At 34.4% G+C, this 23,555-nt stretch overlaps 1 protein-coding gene across 2 annotated transcripts in view; it reads left to right on the plus strand.

Annotated features, from left to right (window-relative positions):
* Positions 1-23,555, plus strand: part of SCFD1 (sec1 family domain containing 1) — a 100,170-nt gene that overhangs the window by 18,914 nt on the left and 57,701 nt on the right. For both annotated transcript variants that reach the window (XR_011530552.1, XM_070587470.1), the window contains exons 7-14: positions 519-608; positions 3,119-3,174; positions 4,362-4,447; positions 7,122-7,221; positions 16,681-16,820; positions 20,039-20,129; positions 20,733-20,806; positions 21,484-21,565. Coding sequence is in view for 1 of the 2 variants with exons in the window: in XM_070587470.1 (XP_070443571.1) it covers positions 519-608; positions 3,119-3,174; positions 4,362-4,447; positions 7,122-7,221; positions 16,681-16,820; positions 20,039-20,129; positions 20,733-20,806; positions 21,484-21,565 (719 nt within the window). In the remaining variant the exon portion in view is untranslated. The remainder of the gene's footprint in view (positions 1-518; positions 609-3,118; positions 3,175-4,361; positions 4,448-7,121; positions 7,222-16,680; positions 16,821-20,038; positions 20,130-20,732; positions 20,807-21,483; positions 21,566-23,555) is intronic.

Consider the following 23,555-nt stretch of genomic DNA (forward strand, 5'->3'; position numbering starts at 1 on the left):
TCTTATACCCACTAAAGTTTGGGAACCACTCATATACAGTCTAGTAGATCAGAAAAGAAATTCATATGGCTTATTGTAATACAAAGAAAATGATAGGTGATGTTCGTTTTACCGTAATTGATTCGTGTTGTCCTTTTCTGGAGTAGTTGGATAATAAGATCAATAATTTCTTGAGGCCATCTAGTGTTCATGAATAACATTATGGAATATGATATTTATTTTCTGTTTGCTCTAGCAAAAAATTTATACAGTTTATGTGGTGGGGTTTTTTCCTTATTATTACTCTGATAATTGATACTATTATTACTGCTGCTGATATTGTTCTTTTTCCTTCGAGATAGTATAATTTTTGATAGATACTTATTCACTTAGAGTTTAAAGCATAAAAAATTTTCCTTGTTTGAGTATTGCAAATATTACCAAACTGCTTGTTGATTAGGAGTTTAGTAATTTAAGAGTTTATAAAGACAAGGCATAAATTTTGGTGACTTTTTTCTCCTTTACCTATGTCATTTTAGCCATTAACAGGCCAGATATAACAGACACAGAAATGGAAACTGTTATGGACACAATTGTTGACAGCCTCTTCTGCTTTTTTGTTACACTGGGTAAGTTTTCAAATCTTTCTGGTTATTTCCTCAAAGTAAATTATTTAACAACTCATTTTAATCTGTTATACTGTAATATGATCCCCTTTTATCCATCTGGATCTCTACAGCCTCTCTCTTCAGAGTTGGGATAAAATATTTTGTACCATATAAAAACATAATTCTTCTAATAATTTGATATAGTTCATCCTCTTAAGTTAGTATTTAGTAGATCCATTGAGTGGTCTCTTTAGATGTTTTTGGTAATTGTAACTTTCTAATGTATTAGTTAAATGGTTTGATGGTGACTTCGCCTATGTGCCTGCTAATTTTCTTTTAATATGTCACTGTGAAAATTTTCAAATACACTTCTGAGTAGAGAGATATATGCCTGGTAACTATTCAGGCAAACTCCCAGGCCTCCGGAAAATACTAAATTTACATATAATACTAATCCACTATACTCTCAAAATTTTAAACATTTCTTTGGAACATCTAAATTTACTTACAGCTACATTGTGTTTAGTATCTAATGTATGACTTTATGCTTTACTATTACTAATGGTCTGTTTAGAGACCCTCTAATTGCACTTTAATTTTGCAGACACTTAAAACCTTTCAGTTAAAATGATTCTCATTAGATTAGTAAAATTTCTCTCCATTTCATAAATGAGAAAATTAAGGAAGAGAGATACCATGCATAGTTTAGGATAAAGACAAAAATTTGAGGAGAATTTGTGTGCAGATTTGGGGGCTCCCTCCTTTCAGGGATTTTTCCCTTTAATTTCTAGCCCTGAGCTCCATTCTTTGATTCCTCAGCTCAGTAAGTGTTCTGTTTTCTGCCTGAGCTCTTTGTCCTGTGTGCCATGCAGACTGGAAAGTCCCCTCAGGAGGAAAGCTGGTGAAAAGTAAATCTCACCTTTCAAGGAGATCTCTTCTTCGAAGAGTTTTACCTTCTTCCATTTTCTGCCTGCTTTTGATTGCTCTCAGTACCTTCAAATGGGGTTGTTGTTGTTTTTTTTTTAAAGAAAGTACGTGTATACAACTCTTAGTTGTTAAACAGACATAATTAATCTTTCTATTTTGCCATCCCACACCATCTTCAAAATTTTGCTGAATGCGGGAGTTATTGTGGACATTTAAGGTTATTTTTGCTTGGTTAATGCTCTGCTTTCAAAGTCAGGGTAGATTGAAAAAGAAAAGTATAAATAAAGACCACTGAAGTGGTAGCTCTCCCTTTATTATGTAGAGTATCAGAACGTGATTTTTTCAAAGACGTAGTTGAAATTGCTGCCAGTCTGACATAGAAGGATGTCAGCAATAAATTGTTAAATGAAAGAAAACAAATTTAAGAGCAGTATGTACAATATCCTATTTTTGTTTTTTATACATTCCACAAACACCCTTATTTAGACTGTGTAGAAAATAACGTGAAAGCCTCTGTATCTGATTCTTAGTGGGGATCATTTGGGGTGCTGGAATCAAGAGGGTTAACTTTATGCGTATCTAATAGTATTTGAATTTTTTGTGACAAGCATGTATAACTTGCCATCAGAAGAAAACAAAGTTTTTAAAAACTTGCTAATACTCCGCATTTTTACTTTTGCAATTCACTGAGCATGCTTTGTATAGAATCTAAAATGTAACAATTTCAGCATATAAAGATTACAATGTTCTCAGTTTGTTTTATGAGATTTTTAGTGCAGTTTGATTTTTTTCTGTCATTTTACATTTTTAGCCTTGGATAAAACTTAGAATAATAAAAAGAGAGAGAAATTAAGAGGTCTAATGAGTTGATTCGATAATGAATTGAAACCAACTTTTAGGAGCATTTCATATCATGTGAAGAATGTGTTTTCTGTTATCTTTCAAATTAGTATTTTAAAAAAGGGACTATAATCCTACATTGTTAATTTATAAAATAAAAAGTAACAATTCTAAACTGCTAAATTAGCTAAGCTCTTTTCCTTTAAGTCACATTAAAGTGAACCCTGAGAGTGGAGAGTAAACTTACTCTTTGAAACTGCCTGCAGGGAATCAAAATGCTGATTTAGTCAATTCATTGAAAAAAATCTGGAGACACTGATGGGCCAACACCATATAAAAATAGTCTTTTTCTCATTCCCTAATGTTTTCTTTATAAATGAGAAGGTCCATTTCTGAAACATTGCTTTTACTCTTAAGATTGTAAGTCCTTTTATGTTTGTAGCCTGAAATTGTATACCTCTATTGTATGTTATTTTTTGATGCTGATGTATTTTATAACTACACTCATGCATCACTTAATGGAAAGGATACATCTGAGAAATGAGTCATTAGGTGATTTCGTCATCATGTGAAAGTCATAGAGTGTACTTACATAGACGTACATGGCATAGCCTACTGCGCATCTAGGCTATATGGCACTAATCTTATGGGACCACCATTACATGTGCAGTCCACTGTTGACTCAGACATTGTTATGTGGCACATGGCTGTATCCATTTTAATTATTAAACTGAAATTATTGCTAACATGTATTTTTAAAATAGGTGCCGTTCCTATAATCAGATGTTCAAGAGGAACAGCAGCAGAAATGGTAGCAGTGGTGAGTTCACACAAATATCCATCAGGGATAAATAATACTGTGTCAGTTGTTTTCCATAAGCACCTCAAGTGTTTTTGTTTATGTTAAGTATATGATTGCTATGGATTATATATTAATTACCAAAGGCAAATATTTTTATCTTATAACGTTGGGATTCCACCAAAAATAAAAAGTAACCATCATGTACTTCTGTGTGATGGAATAAAATGATTTACTCCAATGTGCTAGTCCAGCCCTGTTTCTTTTTTACTACACTGCATATTCCTCATTCAGCCTTGTCTCTCCAAGTAGTATTTTACACTTATATTTGATCCCCAAAATCATTTACTATTAACTTCATTTAGCAAGTATTTATTAATAATCATAACCATTTTTAAAATGGTGTAATGCATTTTGCTGCCCCACTATACTGGAGTACAATATTCAGTATAAATTGAGCATTCAGAGATTTGCTTTAAAGATTAAAAAATAAATAAGGGATTAGAGGACCAGCCCCAGTAGCCTCTCTGCATGCTCTGCTTTGGTGACCCAGCTTTGTTTCCCATGCATGGACCTCACCACTTTTCTCTCAGTGGCCATGCTGTGGTGGCCACTCACATACAAAATAGAGGAAGATTGGCAACAGATGTTAGCTCGGGGTGAATCTTCCTTGGCAAAATAAATAAATAAAGGATTAGAGAAATTTCAGAATTATTGAAAAGGAAAGAGGGTGAGTGGTGTGGAAAGATGGAGGAAGATACAGTAATGTTTTTGAGTTTTATTAGCTCAAATGCATCATTGCCTCATGGAGAGCTGTTTTCTTTCATGTATTCCATTTTTATTCTGGAGACTCTTGCAGCCACCACTATATAGACAGACAGCCTCCTTGGTACAACAGTCATACCTGGGGAGATGGGAGCGGTCATTACGGCAGAGCATTTTCTGAACCTATAGTAAAAGTACTCAACAAAAGTACTTCTTAATGAAATCAGGCCTGAGTCACAGTAGAAAAGGCATTGGTCTTTTCAAGTCCAAGTTATGATGATATTGAATAGTAAAGAAGCTAAGATATTTAGCTTTTAGAATTGCTATTTTATAAAGAAATTCCAGGTTTCTTGGTTATGAATCTAAGAACATGTTATGTATTATCCTATATAAAGTTCTGTAAAACTATTCTTTAACAGTTAATATAAAATTTGATTTTTCAGAAACTAGATAAGAAACTTCGGGAAAATCTAAGAGATGCAAGAAACAGTCTTTTTACAGGTGACACTCTTGGAGCGGGCCAATTCAGGTACTATGTTAGTTAATACAGTTATAGAACTTGAAGGTGAAACTTTTATCAAGTTTTCTAGATTGTTTTTCTTGTCTGATACAATACTCTTGTAATTGAAATTTGTTTTTATTTTTAATGAAGTAATCAGAATCCGTTTTTGACTCAAATTGTTCTTGAAATACAAATGGAATATATTATTTAATTTACCCTTTGTTAGAAGTTTCTGTTTTGCATTTTTATCCTTTGTAAGAGAAATTTTTCTGTTTATGTAACTGAAGATCAGAAGCCATTTCTTTTCAGTTATCATTAAGTTTGTTGGTAGTGAAAAAAAATAAGTAAAAAACTTTTGATGCTTATATCTATTTCTACCTATTGACTAGTTTCCCTTTTTCTCTTGAAATACTAATAGCTTAAATTTGCAAAGAATTTTTGTCAGTTAACATTTCTAGCATGAGTGGATAATGCCAAAGTTACTGGCTGCTCAATTATTATTGAATAGAAATACTTTTTAAAAACCTATACATCGGGGCCAGCCCTGTGGTGCAGCAGTTAAGTTCACATGCTCCACTTCAGCAGCCTTGCGTTCGCCAGTTTGGATCCCAGGTGTGGACCTATAAACTGCTTGTCAAGCCATGCTATGGCAGGCGTCTCACATATAAAGTAGAGGAAGACAGGCATGGATGTTAGCTCAGGGCCAGTCTTCCTCAGCAAAAAGAGGAGGATTGGTGGCAGATGTTAGCTCAGAGCTAATCTTCCTCAAAAAAAGAAAAGAAAAAAGATTTTTAAAAAATAATAAATGAATAAAAACCTATACATTATGGTACATTTAACTTTTGATTATTAAAATAATGCACAATATTGGGGTGAAGTAAAGAAACCCACACAAATTGCTGAGAATTATTTCAAGGGGAATAGACAGTATTTCAGAAAATTAATTCTTACCCCCCTGTTTTAGGTTAATTAATAAATAAAGCCTGTGAAAATAAATGGATACTCAGTGTAACTGCCCTCCAGAAATAATAATTTCATGGTAACTTTCCACAGAGTTCATTTCAAGTCAGTGTTGATGGATCTCTCCTGCAGTCTTATGTACTACTTCTATAATTTGGAGTTAGCACTAATATTGTGTTTCAATTGTTTATTCAACTCTCTCTCTCTCAGGTCCCATGTTATTTTAAACTGTTCTATGATTTCATTGCTGGTCTTAAATATTCTTCAAAATGTTTCTTATTAAGTAGAGCAGAAAAATCAAATTCTCACCTAATTTTTTTCCAACAGAAGCAACCAGTATGTCATACCTTACTTAATAGTTCCCTTTTTATAGTGCTCTGGTGTAGGCCTTAGAAACCAATATAAAGGCACTATTTTAATTGGATAATTTTTTAAAATTCACATTATCGTAATATGATTGTCTTATTTTTAGTGTGTTGGATGCATTTCTAAATTATTTTAATTAGGGGTCAGCGACCTTGTTGGACTATTGTTAAATGTATTTGAGTCCAACGGTAGGCTAATGATTCTCAATGAGGGGCAATTTTGCCCCCCACAGGACATTGGTAATGTCTGGAGACATGTTTGGTTGTCACAACTGGGTAGATACTACTGGAATCTAGGGGTGTGTGTTATAGGGCGATGGTAAACATCCTACAGTGCACAGGACAACCCCCATAATGAGAAATTATCCAACCCCAAATGTCGGTAGTGCTGAGTTAAGAAAACCTGCTGTAGGCTATGCTCCCTTGGCTTCTATCTGGCTCTGAAGTAATAAAGGATAGTAGGCAGTAAGGGTGCTGCTCCTGCTTTTTATCACAGAGTACTATAATCAGTGCACTTTGGAGAATCCACTGTCTTACACCCAGTAGGTGTACTGAGTTACTAAAATGGTCACAAGTCTCTTACCAGAAAAAATATGTATAGTTAATATAATCAGATAGCATTGCCTTTTGAAAATCAGTGTATACTCCTGATCCAGTAGTGCCTGTAAAGCAAATCTCTACAAGCTTTGGAGACACATGGTAACCAAATGACTTTGTGCCTCAGTTTGCTTTAGGTGTAGTCTGTTTCCCATATATATTGTAATAGTAGAGTTAAACAACATATGAAGCGTCTGGTAAGTGAATAATTATTTAAGTACCATTGTGGTATGATGTTTTAATTTTATCTATTATAATGGGATAGGGTTTTGTGCGGCTCTTTTCTAGAGTCTGCTTTTTTGAATTTCTGTTTACAGAAAAAATTGTAATTTGTAATTTATGAAACTGTCAAACATTTGTGTGAATTTATAAGATCCTGCTCGATTTAATTTTTTTCCCTGAAGTTGATAGTGGCTGTTCTTTTTTTCTCCTTTTTTGAAAATGTGAAATATAAATCTGAGTAGAAGTAACTTATTCTTACTTTGATAACTGTAAAAATTATTCTGTAAAAGCATTTGTATAGATTTTGTCCTTTAAGAAAGACCCTAAATAAGACTTATTATCTAGTGTTAGAAACAGGCTCTAAGTAGTCCAAAGCATTACTTTACTTGACTGACTGTAATAGAAAATATTTTAAAAAGCAAAGTATTATGGAATGTCAGTATTAGCATACCTATTGTTCATATCAAAATGACAAATATGTACTGGAAAGTATTAGAAAAACCTGGATGTATACACTGGTATCAAGAGTTATATAATTTTTTTTAATATATTTACAGCTTCCAAAGGCCTTTATTAGTCCTTGTTGACAGAAACATAGATTTGGCAACTCCTTTACACCATACTTGGACATATCAAGCCTTGGTGCATGATGTACTGGTAAGAGGCTAAATATACCACTTTCTACTAAAATGTAGTAACATTCAGTGGTCCCGTTAATTTAAAATTAGCATAAATTAAAATTACAGAAACACAGATGATGGAGCTGAGTAATATGAACAAAAGAAGTGATGGGATTTGGTATCACTGGATGTGGATGCTGGAGAATAGTGAAGCATTGAAGTTTACAGTTCGAAATTTATGATCTTTATAGGATAAATCAGTGGTATTGTTGGCAATGATGGGAAAAAAGGAATGGAGGAAAATAAGTGACTTTTTTTTTTTTTCACACTGAATAAGTAAATAGATATGTTCTCCCTGGGGAGAAAAGCTATAATTTCTCCCTTTTCTCTGAGAGTCAGTTAAGCCTTATTTTGTGGTAAAAATAAATCCTATTTTTTATATTATACCATATGTTTTCTGAAGTAATTCCACCTATGTAATTTTACACTTCAAACAAAAATCTGCATTTATTCATGCATATGTTCTTCTACTAAACATTGTGTATAGCATGTGATACCCACAGATAAATAAAACAAATCTCAACCTTCAAAGGCAATGGGAAGAAAATCTGTACACAAGTAATTTCTGTGCAAGATGCTGTAATAGAGCCAAAATAGTTATCATTTGGTAGATAGAAAAATTGAGATGCAGAAGTTAAAGGATTTGAACCCAAATTGTTGCCTCTGCCAAGACTAGTACTCTGCTTTTCTAACTGCTGGCCCAGGCCTCTAGGGATTATGGTATACATTACTATCATTATTGCAAAGATTGTCTGAAATTATCATATAGAAAGGAAATGAAAAATATGTACTAGATGATTTTCATTTAACAGTTTATTTCTTTAAAACCCAGATTCTAGCTGTAAAGGATTTCTTTAAAAAATCAGATTTCAGGATTAGTGATAGAAATTGGCAGTTCTGCACACTTCTCTGTCCTAGAGTCCTGTGCCATTCTAGACTCTAGGCTGAGTGTCACTGAAATGGTAGTCAACTCTGATTCAGTAAAGAGGGCAAGAAGAATCAAAGGGAACCACTGAATTAAGCCCTGAGTAATGGAACAGGGTAACTAGTTTTAGGAGATTATTTAAGAGGCTGAAGAAGCGGAATTCAATTCAACTACTATTGGAGTGCCTGCTCTCTGACAGAGCATTCTAGACCCTGATTTTAGCAATAAATGAAGGAAATGTAAATATTCCTTTCTTCCTGGAGCTTGCATTCTAGTAGGAGAGACAGGCAATAAATAAAATATGTAACATTTCAGAAGGTAGAAGATACTCTGGAGGAAAATTAAGTAGATAATGGTGAACCAGATTGCAATTTTAAATAGGGAAGACCTCACTGAAAAAGAGAGATGTGAGGAAGATCTGGAGGAGGTAAGGTAGTGAGGTATGTAGCTATATGGGAGGCTACGGCAGAAGGATGTCTAACATGCTTAAAAAGACAGCAAGACAGCCAAGCGGGCCACAGCCAATTAAGACAGGGAAAGAGTAGCAGGAGATGATGTTAAAAAGGACATTGGAAGCGGTATAGCATAGGACTTTATAGGCCATTGTACGGATATTGACTTAAAAGTTGAGTGAAATGGGGGGCCAGTCACAGTTTTGAGTAAAAGAGTAACATCTGGTGCACATTTTAAGAGTATCACTCTAGTTGCTTTGTTGAAAACAAACTCTTTGGGGGCATAGGAGGAATCAAGGACCAATTAGGAGGCTGTTGCAGTTATCTTAGCAAAAGATGACGGTGGCTTAGATCAGAATGGAAGTGGCGAGGGTTGTGAACGTAGAGTATAGGATTTGCTGATGAATTGGATGTGAGATCTAAGAGAAAGAGAAGAGTCAAAGATGACTCCAAGGTTTTGGCCTTTGCAAATGGATAGATGTTATTTATTGAGACAGGAAAGACACAGAAGGAGCATTTCAGGAGGAAGATCAGATACTGAGTTTTGGACATGTTAGATGTCAGATGCCTATTAAGATACTCAAATGTAGATCTCAAATAGATAGTTGGATATATGAGTCTGGAGTTCAGGAGAAACATCTGGTCTAGGGAAATGTATTTAGGAGTAGTCCATATATAGATGATATTTAAAGCCAAGAGATAAGACGAGATCACCAAGGGAAGTAGTGTAGATAGAAGAGAGAAGAGGTCCAAGAACTGCACTCAGACATTTCAACATTTAGAGGTCAGGGTGATGAACAGGAACCAGTAATATAATGTAGTAAAAAGCAGCCAGTGACGTCTGAGAACTAGATCTGTGTTCTGTTGGAAGTCAGTGAATTAAATGTTTCAAAGAGGAAGCAGGAATCAACTTGGACAAATACTAAGGATTAAGAAGTCTCCGTTGCATATGGCAATGTCAAGGTTATTAGTGACTTTGGTAAGAGCAGCTTCCATAGTGTAGGGCAAAACACCTAAGTGGGTCTAAGAGAATGGAAGGAGAAACATAAAAGAGTGAGTATAGACAAACCTTAAAGTTGAGTTTTGCTGTATAGGAGAGCTGAGAAAAAGGGTGGTTGCTAGAAGAGAATGTGAGGTCAAGAAAAGATTTGTAAATAAGAGAAATTACAGCATGTTTGTGTATCAATGAGAATGATCAAAAGAGAAAAGTTGACCAAGGAGATAAGAATGTCCTGTAGGTCTGTAGGAGGCATTAGTGACCAGGATGACTAGACCAGGATTACTCAACCTCGGCATTGTTGAAAATTTGGGCCTGATAATTCTTTGTTGTGGGGGGCTGTCCTATGCATGGTAGGATATTTAGCAGCATCCCTGGTCTCTACCCTCTAGGTGGCACTCCCTCAATTGTGACAACCAAAGTGTCTTCACATATTGCCAAATATACCCACCGGGTAGAGAGGGGCAAAATTGCCTCTGATTGAGAACTACTGTTAGGGGCTGATGACAGGAGTTTCACAGCTGGAGTTGTTTTAGGGAAGAGGACACTTAAAGAGTCTGAGAGTAGCAAGGAAGACGCCTATCCCGATCCTGGGTCCAATGACATGAGATCTGTGACAAGGAAAAAAAAAAGGAAGGTTACCGTTTGAGAAGGCTACAGTGGGTAGCAAGTTGGAGTTCAGTTAGAGCAAGAAAGTCCAGTGGAAGTTTAGAGTAGATGTTCCGAATAGGAGGTTTTGCTGATGACTGTGAGTTCCAGAGGGTATGGCAGAAGGGTTTCAGGAGTTGAGTAAGAACAAGAGAAGGGATCTGAAGGGGGTTAGTAAGAGAGCCATACAAGGATTAATGGATGTGATGAGATAGTTTTTTGTTTTTTTTTTGTGATGAGATAGTTTTGATAGTCTCAAATTAGATTTGGTTGGGGGGGCCCTGACTGTTGGGTGGGAGTGAGGGGTGAGGGTTTTAATCAGAGCATATAGATCAGGGGTCACCTCTTCACTCCTGCCAGGTGTGTGGAGGCTATATAGAGCATTGAGATACTGGGATCTTTTCTAATTCCCAAACTCGAACGGTTCAGGGAGGAAATTAAACTACACGATGCTTTGAGTGTAAGAGATAAGACATATGTATCAGTAATTGCAATATAAAGTAATATGCTCTGCGTCCCCATTGTCAGAAAGAGAGTTGTCAGCAGAGACAACTGGGCAACGTAACTTAGTGCAGAGATTCCCCAAAAGCAGACAAGGCTAATACTGGCCCTTGAGGTTTTCACTGTTCCAGAGTCAAATGAAAATAATGACTATGACATGAGTTTTTGTGACTGACCTTTATACTAATTTTTTTTTTAGTGCTTTACCTTTTATTATCCTTGTATCCTTGTGAAATATATTAATTTTTATTTCCTACTCTGAAGTTTAAATACCCTTTTAAAAATACAAAATGGTGAAAGTAGATGGTGAGGTTGTTTGGTTTTATTCTAATCTTAACTTCACAGAATCAAAGTTGGCAGCCTGGTGTCTCCAAAGAATTCAATTCAACAAATATTTATTAAGTGCCTGCTCTGTACCAGACACTGTGCTAGTCACTGTGATACAAGGTGAACACAGCAGACATGCTCCCTGCTTGCATGGAGGTTAGAATGATGGACCCCTGTGAACATTTGGATTACTATTGCTTTCATTTTCTGTTATTATAAATAGTAGAGCAGTGCACAGCTCTAGTTAAGTTTCTTAGGCTGGTTGCTCAGATTCCATATTAGCCTTTAAGCAGTCTTTTCTTAGTAACATTATTAGAATATTTAGGTCTTATGAAAATAGTCTCTTTGAAGACATTGGTTATAATAAACTACACGATTTACATTGACTAGTCCTGTTCATTAATTTTAATGCAGTTTCTAGACGTGAAAAAACTATAACTGAAACGTCGTAAATTCTAACCACGCCATTTTTTGTTGATTGTTAAAACTTTTTGAAGTTTCTTCCAAGCTTTTAAAATTCTTAATAATTACACCCTTACCTCCACAAGATGGAGTAAAAGTTCTTGAAAGGAACTGTTAACTTGCAACTTTTATATTAAGTATCTTTGCCTGAAAATCTGTAACACTGATAATATTTATATCTCAGACCTTGGAAACAATTATGAAAATTCACATAGCTTCCCTGCATGCCAGAAAGATGATTGTTGTCATTTAACATGGGAAATACATTCTTCTCGTGAAAAACTTTGCAATGCGTCTTCCTTTTTATTGGGATATAAGAAGCGAAGTTAGTAATTAGAAAGTTGTCCTTCCTTTTTATTGTATGTTGGTTATGGGAGGAGTGGCTTTGATTGTCAGCTGTAATGAGCGGTCGCCCTTAGGCAAAGGGATGGTCGTTATTTCATCTCAGTATCTTGTCCTTTACTTGGCCTTTGTTTTTTCAAATCTTAGATGCCCTTTTTATGCCTTTGGCTCCCTGCTAGTAACTCTTATTATTTGAAAGATTAAATCAGAATTTGTACTAGTACACATAGGGAGTTTAATAAAGTTTACTTTTTTCTTGCCATTCAAAAAAAAAGGAAGAAGTTTCCAAAATAATATATACTTTCTTTTTTAAGATTTTATTTTTTATTTTTCCTTCTTCTCCCCAAAGCCCCCCAGTACATAGTTGTATATTTTAGTTGTGGGTCCTTCTAGTTGTGCTATGTGGGACGCCGCCTCAGCATGGCCTGATGAGCAGTGCTAGGTCTGCGCCCAGGATCCGAACTGGCGAAACCCTGGGCTGCCGAAGCAAGGCGCACGAACTTAACCACTTGCCCACGGGGCTGGCCCCAATATATACTTTTAAAAGGTTACTAAAAAGGCATTTTAGAAGCACTCAGTTTCTTAAAGATGTGTGACTGCAGTACACTGGATGCCTAAGTGTAGTGCAAAGTTTGATGCTTTGGAGGTTGATGCTCTCTGGGTCTGCTAGTCTTTACTAACACAAGACCTCTTGGACAGCACTGTGTTGGACTAGTTTCAGGCATTTGCCTAGAAGTCAAAATTATGATGTAAACTTTTACTCATTTACTCCAAACCCAGAGTGTTGATAACTGTATAAACTAGTTGTTCAGAGGAAGTTCCTGCTAAAGGTGTGTAGACTATGTAAAAGCCCAGAAGACAGCCTGATTTCATTCATTTTTCTAAAGTGGTATTATTTCTATATATTCCCATATTCATTCATATTAATTCTGGATTAAAATTTTATTTAAGGGAAAGAAGAGAGTGTAGTATTTACTATTTACTAGTCTAGCTTTAGGTACTACCTTTTTTCCCCCTTATATTCTACTTGCTTAGCACATAAGATTTTGAGATATTTATTTTGTCTATGTTTATGATAGAGCATTTTACAAGAATTTTTTTCAATTAAGTGATTCTTACAAATATTCTAAATTAGATTTTTCTTTCCTTTTTTGTCTTCTGTACTTTTCTTCTTTTCTGTCCCTGCTTGTTATCATTGGCCAAAGTTCAGTGTTTCTAAATCAGTGCTAACAGAAATACAGTACAAGCTACACATGTAATTTTAGATTTTCTAATAGTCATATTAAAAACATAAAAAGAAACAAGTGAAATTTATTTCATTTGTACGTTTTGTGTAACCCAGTATATCTGGAATATTAGTATTTTAACATGTAAACAATTTAAAACATTAACTATTTTATATTCTCTTTTTATATAACAAGTCTTAAAAGTTGGATGTATGTTTTATATGTACATCACATCTCATTTCAGACTAGCCACACTTCAGGTACTCAGTAGCTACACGTGACTAGTAGTAACTGTATTGGGCAGTGCATTTCTAAATCATTAAGGCCCAAATTGTTTACTAGTTTAGAGACTGAATAAATAGCTTATAAGTTGAGATTATTACATGAAGACTGATAGAAAATATTGCACATTGCCAACGACGTATCTCTGGGCAGTTTTCTGGCTCGTGATTCCTAGAATTATGGGGAATTTTGTTTTAACAGACGTGAACAAGCTTATCGAAGTGTCCCTGACATTGCTGAATCTGTGTAGAACACCTTGGCCTTTGAATTAGGATAGGTCAGGTTGTGTTGCTCAGTATAAACCCTCAAACCTCAGTGGATCAAAATAACCAATATTTATTTTTTGTTCACAGTATTTCATGTTCCTTGTCCAATGTGGATGGGTGGTGGGGAGGGGAGCTCTGCTCATCAGTCACTCACGAACTCAGGGTGACGAGGCCCCATCTCAACACATACTTTCACAATCACTATGGCAAGGGGCAAACAGTTGTGGGTTGTACTTTAAGTCCTGTTTCTTGTAAAATTTTAGGACTTTTGTTAGGGAATATTTCATATAAAACCACAAATAGAATACTATTATGAACCTCCATGTGCACTGTTTGGCTTCCTGGGCAATATGCATCTTACACATCTTATCCCAGGCATTATATGATCTTATATATAAATGCTACTGCATATATCTTTGAAAAAAAATACTGTAATTTTATTATCATACTCAACAAAATTAATAGTTATTCTTTGGTAATATCTAATACTAGCTCTGTATTCACTGTTTTCTAATTGTTTCAAAGGTACATCTTTACAGTTGATTTCTTCAGATAGGTATCCAAACAATACATTGCATTGGTTGATATATCTTTTATTTTCTCAATTTGCAACAATTTCTCTCTTCCCACTGTTTTTCTATTACTATTTTTTGGTTGAAGGAATTGGATTGTTTTTCTAAAGAATTTCCTGTATTTCTGCGTTTGGTTGATTGTATCTTTGTGGGTTACAATTTGACATGTTTCTCTATCCCCAGCATTTTCTATAAACAGGTAGATCTAGAGACTTGATTAGATTTGGCTCAATCCTTTGTCAAAAATAAAAGTTACTTTTATTTTATTATGCTTTTTTTCTCATGTAAATGTAATCTTAGCTCTGCATAAATAGGTATCACCTATATTATCCAAAGGTAATTTTGTTACTTTAGCTCTGTCTGGTTCTACTGATCGGCTTTAGCTTATGAAAGGAAAACAAGACTGCTGAAGACTTATCCATGTGGTTAGCCCTTCCCAATGGGATTTATTTGTATCTGGTGATTTGGGACACCTTTGTTCAGTCTTCTAAGTAAGGAAATTGTGAATATCAGTGGAAACATGTTAGACTCTACCACGTTAAAACCAATTCTGTTGTCTTTTTTTTGTGTATAGTTTCTTTAACGTGGTTGAGTACAGCACAGAATGTTCTAATTTCCCAGTTTTCAACATTGAAATTACTTTTCATTATTTGCCTGGCTGTTATGCAAACAATGGAAATGTTCTTGCCGCTACTATGTTATTTCTCAAAACTCTTAACATCTTTTATTCCTTTATCATTTTGTGTTTTTAAGTATTCTATCAATACTTCAATAATAACATGCTCTCCTATTTTTAGAGCAGTAATTTTGCTAACAAGTTACTTTTATTTTGAATGAGCTGTGTCATCACCATGGAAGTAGAACTTCACTAGAAATTCTAGTTAATAAAACAACTATAGAAAAATGTTTCTCTTCAGTATCTTTTGTTTTGTTAGGTAATTTTTAAAAATGGGTTCTTCTCAGATGTAGCTATTAATATCTATTGTTTTAAATAGTTTTTCACAATTGTGCTATATTTACTTTCTGCCTATATGCATGATTTGTTGTGCAAAGTGAGGTTAAGATATAGGGATGGGAAAGTGAGAGGAATTAAATAAGGTTACTGATATGTTTATCCTATGATAATATGAGGAGTCTATGGGAAGGACATAGTATTAACAGGTTGAAATATAACAGTGTACCCTTCTTTGTCAATAAACTTGTTACTTACTCCACTATGGCAATTAGACATCTATATATTTTGTACTCTTTTTTTTCATGTCATAGGGGAAAATGGCAAGGAAGTAAGCTGTTGTAAAGGATTTATCTGAGAAAGTTACCTGGTAGGGTCTAAGGATCTAGACTCAGTATTGATGACCTTATTTTATCAGGAGGAGATTAAATTGTATTCAGTACATTCAATTTGCTAAGACCTAGAACTTTAATCATTAATCAAAAACTTATATCTTAGAACTAAGATAATTGTATCACACTCATGCTAGATAATTCTCCATGTAATTTCTTGCTTGGTCATCATTTATTAACTCACTTATTGATAGCCATGTTTTATCTCTAGCTCACTATTCTTCAGAGTAGAGTTGAAGTGCTCTTACATGAAGGAACCCACAGGTCTAATGCAAGAAGGGGAGAGGGAAAGGATAATAAAGATGTTCACTCTTATTTTGTTTTTTGTATGGTTTGGTTTTGTTGTTTTTCCTTTTTTTTTGAGAAAGGGCAAAAAAATCAAGCTTCACATGAGTAAAGTTAGTTCTAGGCAGACAAGTTTAGCAAGTACTACTGGTCTAACTAGCTCTTAGAATTTATGTGAAAGGAGTTTTGTTATTATTGTAGCTTCTATTGTAATTTTTTTTAAATGCAATCCAATCAAGTAACCCATCAGAATGTTAAGAATCTCTAAGAGTTTAAAAATTATATTTAAGATTATGTTTGTTACTGGAAAGAACTAGGCATCAAGAGGCCTGGTCAAATAAATAGATACAGCCAAATATTGGACTACTGTGTAGCCATTGATAAAAATGAGGTAGAGGTACATATACAGATAGGGAAAGAGCTCTAAAATACATTATTAAAAGAAAAAGTGAACTACAAAATGGATAATGTAATCCTATTCTTTAAAGTAAAATTAGAAGTATATGTGTATGCTGCTAATATGCAAAAGTATGTTTCTAGAAGGATACACGAGAAACTTACACGGTTTTTTGTGTATTTTTTAAAATTTCAATCATATACATCTATTATTTTAATTAGAATAAATAAAAGTGCATGTGTGTGTAACAAAACATTAGAAGGAGGTCTTTTAATTTTCACATCTGTGTTTTGTCCTTGGAAATATTAGAAAAGACAAGAATCTGTGTAGATTATTTTCCTTGTTGTAGGAAATGTTATGGTACTTAAATTCAGAAAACTGTTATTTAAAACAGTATTATGTTTTCCTAGGATTTCCACTTAAACAGAGTTAATTTGGAAGAATCTTCAGGAGTGGAAAACTCTCCAGCTGGTGCTAGACCAAAGAGAAAAAACAAAAAGTCTTATGATTTAACTCCAGTTGATAAATTTTGGCAGAAACATAAAGGAAGGTAAGTAAGAAAAAATCAGTAAGTAAACCTCTAAAAAGAAATGATGTCATCGAATTTAATGAATTTGATTAAATAAATCAAAGAAGTCATGCTGGTTCATCTACACAATGAGTAGGAGCTTTAATTAAATAGTCTATAGATATGTATCTTTGTTGCTCAATTTCTTCCTGATTCCTAGGGTTTTTGTTAGTTGTTTTGTAGGGGCTGCTTCTCTTTTCAGTAAGCTCATACCATTTGATTTTGTAGATTTGTCTTTCTAAATTTTGTCGTTATCGTCACTGACCCTCTGTGATGGGTCATTTCTGCCTTTCATTAAAATAGGTTTTTGTGACAGGGAAACATGAGGTGTGATTTTTCCTTTTTGTTCCATGTTTTCCATTATAAAAAGACAGTTTTAGATATCTGTGGCGAGAACACTTAAGCCTGAAAAACAGATTTATTCACAGTACATTAAAAATAATAGGTGAAAAAATTGTAATAATTTGCCACATGATTTGTTGTAGGCAAATATATGTATCCCATGTGTTGCTATGTCGTCTTAAAGTTTAGGGTACCTCGTGGGCTCAGTAATTGTTATAAAAGTTATCTGGCAGTTATTATGGCTAGAGAAATCATTCTAAACAAACAAAAAAAATCGTTGCTCTGAGGGGCCAGTCCAGTCGTGTAGTGGTTAAGTTTGTGCAGTCCACTTCAGTGGGCCCAAGGTTCACAGGTTTGGATCCCAGAAACAGACCTACACGCCGCACATCAAGCCATGCTGTGGTGGCATCCCACATACGAAATAGAGGAAGACTGGCACAGATGTTAGCTTAGGGCCAATCTTCCTCGCCTAAAAGATAAATAAATGAAAATTCATCCTCTGAGAGAAAAAAGAATGTTGCTCATTAATAATTATTGAAATACAATGTTGTTTATTATTTTTGAATATTTTAAATTTTACTGTATCTATGTCCTTGATATGGCTGTTCTTTTTGGCCTCATTAATATTTAAAGAGAAGTAGGATATAGACTTGGTTCAATGTGCTGGGTTTTTTTGTATGCCTTATCTTTTTTATTTATAATTTTTTTTTAAACACCGGAAAATCACATTGCTACAACAAAGAATTTGATTTTTCTTTGCAGAGAAAAGTCACTATCTTACTCTTTCTGCCTATGGCAATTTTAGATACTGTTACAATTTATTTTGTTTTAAATTATTTTTTTCTCTTTGGAATTCCATAGGCTACATTTCCTTCCAGAAGGATGAAGTGCAAGAAATTACATTTACATTATTTATAGAAGATGGAGGATATTTTAAAGTTAATTCTAAAGTTCACATTCCCTAATAGAGAAAAACTTAAGGAAAAGTCTCTTGGGGGCCGCCCCGTGGCCAGGTGGTTAAGTCCCCATGCTCCACTTTGGTGGCCCAGGATTTCACTGGTTTAGATCCCAGGTGCAGACATGGCACCATTCGTCAGGCTGTGCTGAGGCGGCGTCTCACATGCCACAACCAGGAGGACCACAATTACAGTATACAACTATGTACTGGGGGGCTTTGGGGAGCAGAAAAAGAAGAAAAAAAAAAAAGATTGGCAACAGATGTTAGCTCAGGTGCCAGTCTTTAAAAAAACACAAAAACTCTTCATTCAAATATGGAAATTTTGAATATTTTCTTTAAACATGTTTAGGAACAATCTGAGAAATTCATTTGAATAGTAAGAACTTTAATAATCTGTCTGTACATAGGAATAGCCCTGACTAGCCTTCACTCTGAATATGGTACTATAATGATGATGTGGCACAAAGACACTGAGACAGCGTAGAGTTAAACACATGACTTAAATCTGTCTGAGCTTCAGTTTCCTCATCAGTAAAATGTGGGAATGCTAATGATACCTATTGCCCTATTTCAGAAGGTTGATATGAAGATTAAGGGAAGTAATAGAAAGGAGTAACTTGCCCAAAGTCATCCAGCTCTCATTAAAACCCAGTTCTGGCAGATCCTGAAGTCCCTGGTCTTACTGTTACTATTGTGTACTTCACCAAGACTGGGGTTAGCATTAACTGAGAGAATAGAGAAAATTCTTAGCGTAGTGTTTGGCATACAGTAAGCACTCAGTAAATGTAAGCGGTTGTCTGTTAGCTCTGAGACCTGAAGATAGTGGAGACTTTCAGGATCATCTAGTTCAACCAGCACATTTTACATGCTCAGTGCTGTTTCTTGCCAACATAAACTCTGCTGGGGCTGGAGTTAGTGGGGTTAGCTGGGGTTAGTGCCTGCAGTTGTCATGTAAAACTGGGCTTGTTCTCCAAAATCCTTTCAGGAACTTCTGTCATTTCTGTCAGTCTCTGTTGGATGAAATGTGCTGATTGTTAGGGCAGTGTTCTCAAGTCTTGGGGCTGAGGAGGGAGGAAAGGTTTTTGTTTCATTGCTGATGAGACATGACCTTTTCTTTCATAAAGGAGAGAAAGCTTCTGGCCTCTCCTCAGGCTGTAGATGAAAAATATTCATGTTAGGAGCCATTTCTTGGTCAACATATGTTCATCTACAATTATTCAAGATGAGTGCTGTGTGACACTTTTTCTACCTGAGCTGCTCAATGATTGCAGATCAGTTGTGTCTGAAGTCTCTGGAAATTACTGCTAAACTGGCTCGCTTGGAAGAAGATATCAGGCATTAGACCAACAAAACTTGGCCTGTTTTCTATTTTTACCAGTAGTGTTTTAGGATATTAAGTTTACAGAATTAAAAGATTTTTTTTCCACAATTACTTGATGTAATATTTTTTAAATACTGTCTTTTATAGTTGCATGGACCCTTTGAGACTATATGTTACTTTTTGGGTGACAATATTTAATTGAAGTTTAATATATCATGACTTCTTTTCCATTATTTTTCAGTCACTTAAATATTTTCCCTTTTTTCCTAACAGTATATAGGTGAAGAGAAAATGTGATATGGTTAATAAAAAGAATAGAAATAAGATTTTAATTTGTTTATAGATGTATGAGTATTGTGATAGGCATTTTAAAGAAATAGTATTTATGATATAAAAGATATCACAAGGATATGTGGTTGTATTTATACTAAATGTTTTCTGCCTATGTTATATATAAAACATTTAAATCAAAATAAGTACATTTCAGATAATAAGTGCTTCCTGTATATATTTCAAAATACACAAAAATCAATCTTTTAATGTCATATTCATGGTTCCTCTTGTGCAATATTGTTTCAGTCCATTCCCAGAAGTTGCAGAATCAGTTCAGCAAGAACTAGAATCTTACAGAGCACAGGAAGATGAGGTTAAACGACTTAAAAGCATCATGGTAAGATTCTGTTTGCTTTCTAAGAATTATAGGGAAGCAGAAGGACATCTGGGAGGGAGAAAGAGGTTAATTTTTTTTTTAGTTTTCGTAAATACTCAAGGCCATTCATTGCTTTACTAACAACAAAAATACTCTCAACTTATATAAAAGATCTTTTTTTAAAAAGAAATGTAAATGCTGAGGAGAATAGCAACATTTTTTAAAAGAATAGTATGACTTTGTGATTTGAAAAAATATATAATGTGGCTTCATTTTAGAAAGACGTGTTCCAGTGCTGCTCATTCTACTGTACTTTGATCTGACTTCAGATTCCAGCTGTCCTGTTTATTCCTCTGTGACCTGTGGCAGGTCTCTGGGCCTGTTTCTTTACCTAAAAATACCAGCTGATCCTTTTCTTAGTCATCCAACCATTTATTAGACTGGTGGTGACTAGAACTTTTCTATAACTATCAAAAATGCATGTGCTTGCTCCTTAGAGGAGAAGAATTGTTATTCTGAGTTAACTGAATTTTACTGTTTATCAGAGATCTTAGGAATATTTTAATTTTTATGCTTGTGCTTGGGATTTCTGAGTAGTTACTGGGACCTTTTTTTCTTTCCCAGGGACTAGAAGGGGAAGATGAAGGAGCCATAAGTATGCTTTCTGACAATACTGCTAAGCTAACGTCAGCTGTTAGGTAAGTAATCTATCCTCTTTGAAGTCTTTCTGTTGATAAGATTTATTTTGAAGGTTAAAAAATTGGTTAATAGTTTTTATAATCGAAAATAGTAGATAATAGCATATATCTTTAAGTTTAAAGAACTAACTTGTGCTGTTAACATGCTTCAGCTGGTTCAAGTTCCCTCTAACAGATAGCACATCATTTGCTTCTTTGGGGGTAATTTTACCAAGAAGATAGTATTGGTGATAAAGTAATGTAAGTTATTATTAATTTTCTCATTGCTGCTCTTATTTTATTAGCTAAAGCTTAAGCAGTTTCTTTTTGCTACTTTAAATGCCATCAAGGAGAGACGAAACGTGTTTTAGAAATATTGGTAAAATCGTATTTCCATTAGTCTGATTTTATTCTAAATCTCCAAATTTTGGAATCAGAAAATGAAATGGTGGAAATAATGATATTTGGGAGGCAGATTATTTTAAAATAAGAAGCATTTCACCTGTATTAAAGTAGTAAATACTGTATGTCTTCAAACCTAGAGATTAAATTCAGTTAAGAGTTTAATTAGTCATTTTGTCACTGTTTTACTGTTCCAAGTTTCCTCAAAGGAAACACCTAGGTGTGAGTTTTATTAAAGTCTGTGTCATTTACTTAGAAAATTTAATGGTTAATTTTCAGTTTTTTGATACTTGTAGTTCTTTGCCAGAACTCCTTGAAAAAAAAAGACTTATTGATCTCCATACAAATGTTGCAACTGCTGTTTTAGAACATATAAAGGTAAATTTAACTTTTTTCTCCCTACGGTATAACTTCTGTTTATGTAGGGTTTTATACTTTGTAAAATGCTTTTATATTCATTATCTTGTTGAGCCCTCGCTGTAATGTTATGAGATATAATTATTGAAGACAGCATTATTACCTTCATTTTTTGCAAATGAGCACACTTAAGAATCCAGAAAGATGAGTGAATTGCCTAAGGTCACACATTCAGTAAATAAAAGTTAGAATCTGTGATATTTCTGTTATGTTGTGCTGCCCAATACTGTCTCTACACATATTACTCTGTTAACAGAAAACCTCTAACTATCAGTAATACAGATTTAGACATCCCTTTTGCTGTAGTACTAAAATATCCATTAATAACATCACCTCATTATGTAACTTGTTTTTGAACTTTTTAGTTTTAGATGAGTCTGTTAGTGTTAAAGCTTTTTACTGACTTATGTTGTACTGTGATTTTTGAAACAAATATATTGGATCTTTTATATGTTATCATAGTTCTGTTTTCTCATTACTTTATTCATGATTACCCCATATCAACTTCACTTAATTAGTTCTTCAGAATTCTACTTTTATTTATTCTCTGGACATGGAGCTGAATTCCAGTGACAGATTAACCATATGCTAGGATGTGGTTATTACAGACCCTACTTTCTATTTGATATGATACATGTGAAAAAGCAATGTAAAAAAGCTGAATTTACTTGCTGCCTGTCAAAGATAATGGTTAACATCTTGAATTTGTGGAAAAGGGCCTTAAACATTTTTCTTTTTTAATGATTTAAAACATCATAGAACATTAGAAAGGAGCTACTCTTGGTAGATAATGGGCATTGTGCAGCATGGAATTTAAACCTGCATAATTCCTATTAAGCTGACAACCTAATTTTTATTGTTATTGTTCCACATCTTGATATTGATACCGGCTATTTTCATGTAGCTACAGGAATAGAAACAATTGTGCAGTCTGTAGATGATTCTGCTGATGATATTTTCACTTCCACATGTAGCATCTCTGTAAATTTGAACAAAGCTGCTCAGATCTGTTTACCTGAGGTCATTGTCTCCTGTGGAGATAATATATATAACCAGGTGAAATAAAACAGACAGCTTTATTGAGAATTTCCTCCAGTAGGAGAGAAAGGCTTTGCTTACAAGGCTAAACATGAAGACTGTGAATCTACTGTGAGAGGTTAAACAAAAACTTATTGCGCTAAAAGAAAATACAGATTCTGGTTTACATCTGTTAAACTAATTATGCAATAAGCATCTTATAATCCATTAAAACGTGTTTTGAATACTTGCTATATGTCAGGTAGGGTGCTGGGTGCTACATGCACATAAATAGACAAATAAGAATAAATTCTAAGAAGTTACGGCAGTTGTTAATAGTCCTAGTTGTGCTTTGAGATTTAAGCTGTTCTGAGTTTCCTTTGACTTACAGTTTTTTGGGGTTTTTTTCATTATTAAATGTTTATTAATTCTTACGTTTTACTTTCTGACCTCAGTTCTCACAGCTGTAAAACCAAGAGAATGCCAAACTTAGCTCCTACTACCAAACTGAGTTGTGTAGCCCAAAGTAATTATTGTACCTATGGCAAGTGCATAGTTTCATGTTGTTCATAAAACTTTACAAACGTTATCCTGCTACACATAAATGTGAATATACTCTGGGTCAGAGACTAGAACTTACGGTTTGAGAAAATTCTGATTAAAGTAATTTACTTATTCAATCATGTTTATTGAGTGACTCAGTGTGTATCATGCTGGGCCCGAAAGATTCTGTGGTAAACAAGACAAGTTCTCTGTTCTTTTGAAGCTAATATTGTAGTAACAATAAACAAAGTAAACAACTTGGAAAACAAGATAACTTTAGGCATTTAGGTGATGTGAAAACAGCAAAAACAGTGATGTGAGGTGATGGAGCCTGCCTGCAAGGGCTACTCTAGAGCAAGTGGTTAGGGAGGTCACCTCTGAAGAGGTGATG

This window comes from Equus przewalskii, chromosome 1 (genome assembly GCF_037783145.1).
Source record: "Equus przewalskii isolate Varuska chromosome 1, EquPr2, whole genome shotgun sequence".
NCBI classification, from domain to species: domain Eukaryota; kingdom Metazoa; phylum Chordata; class Mammalia; order Perissodactyla; family Equidae; genus Equus; species Equus przewalskii.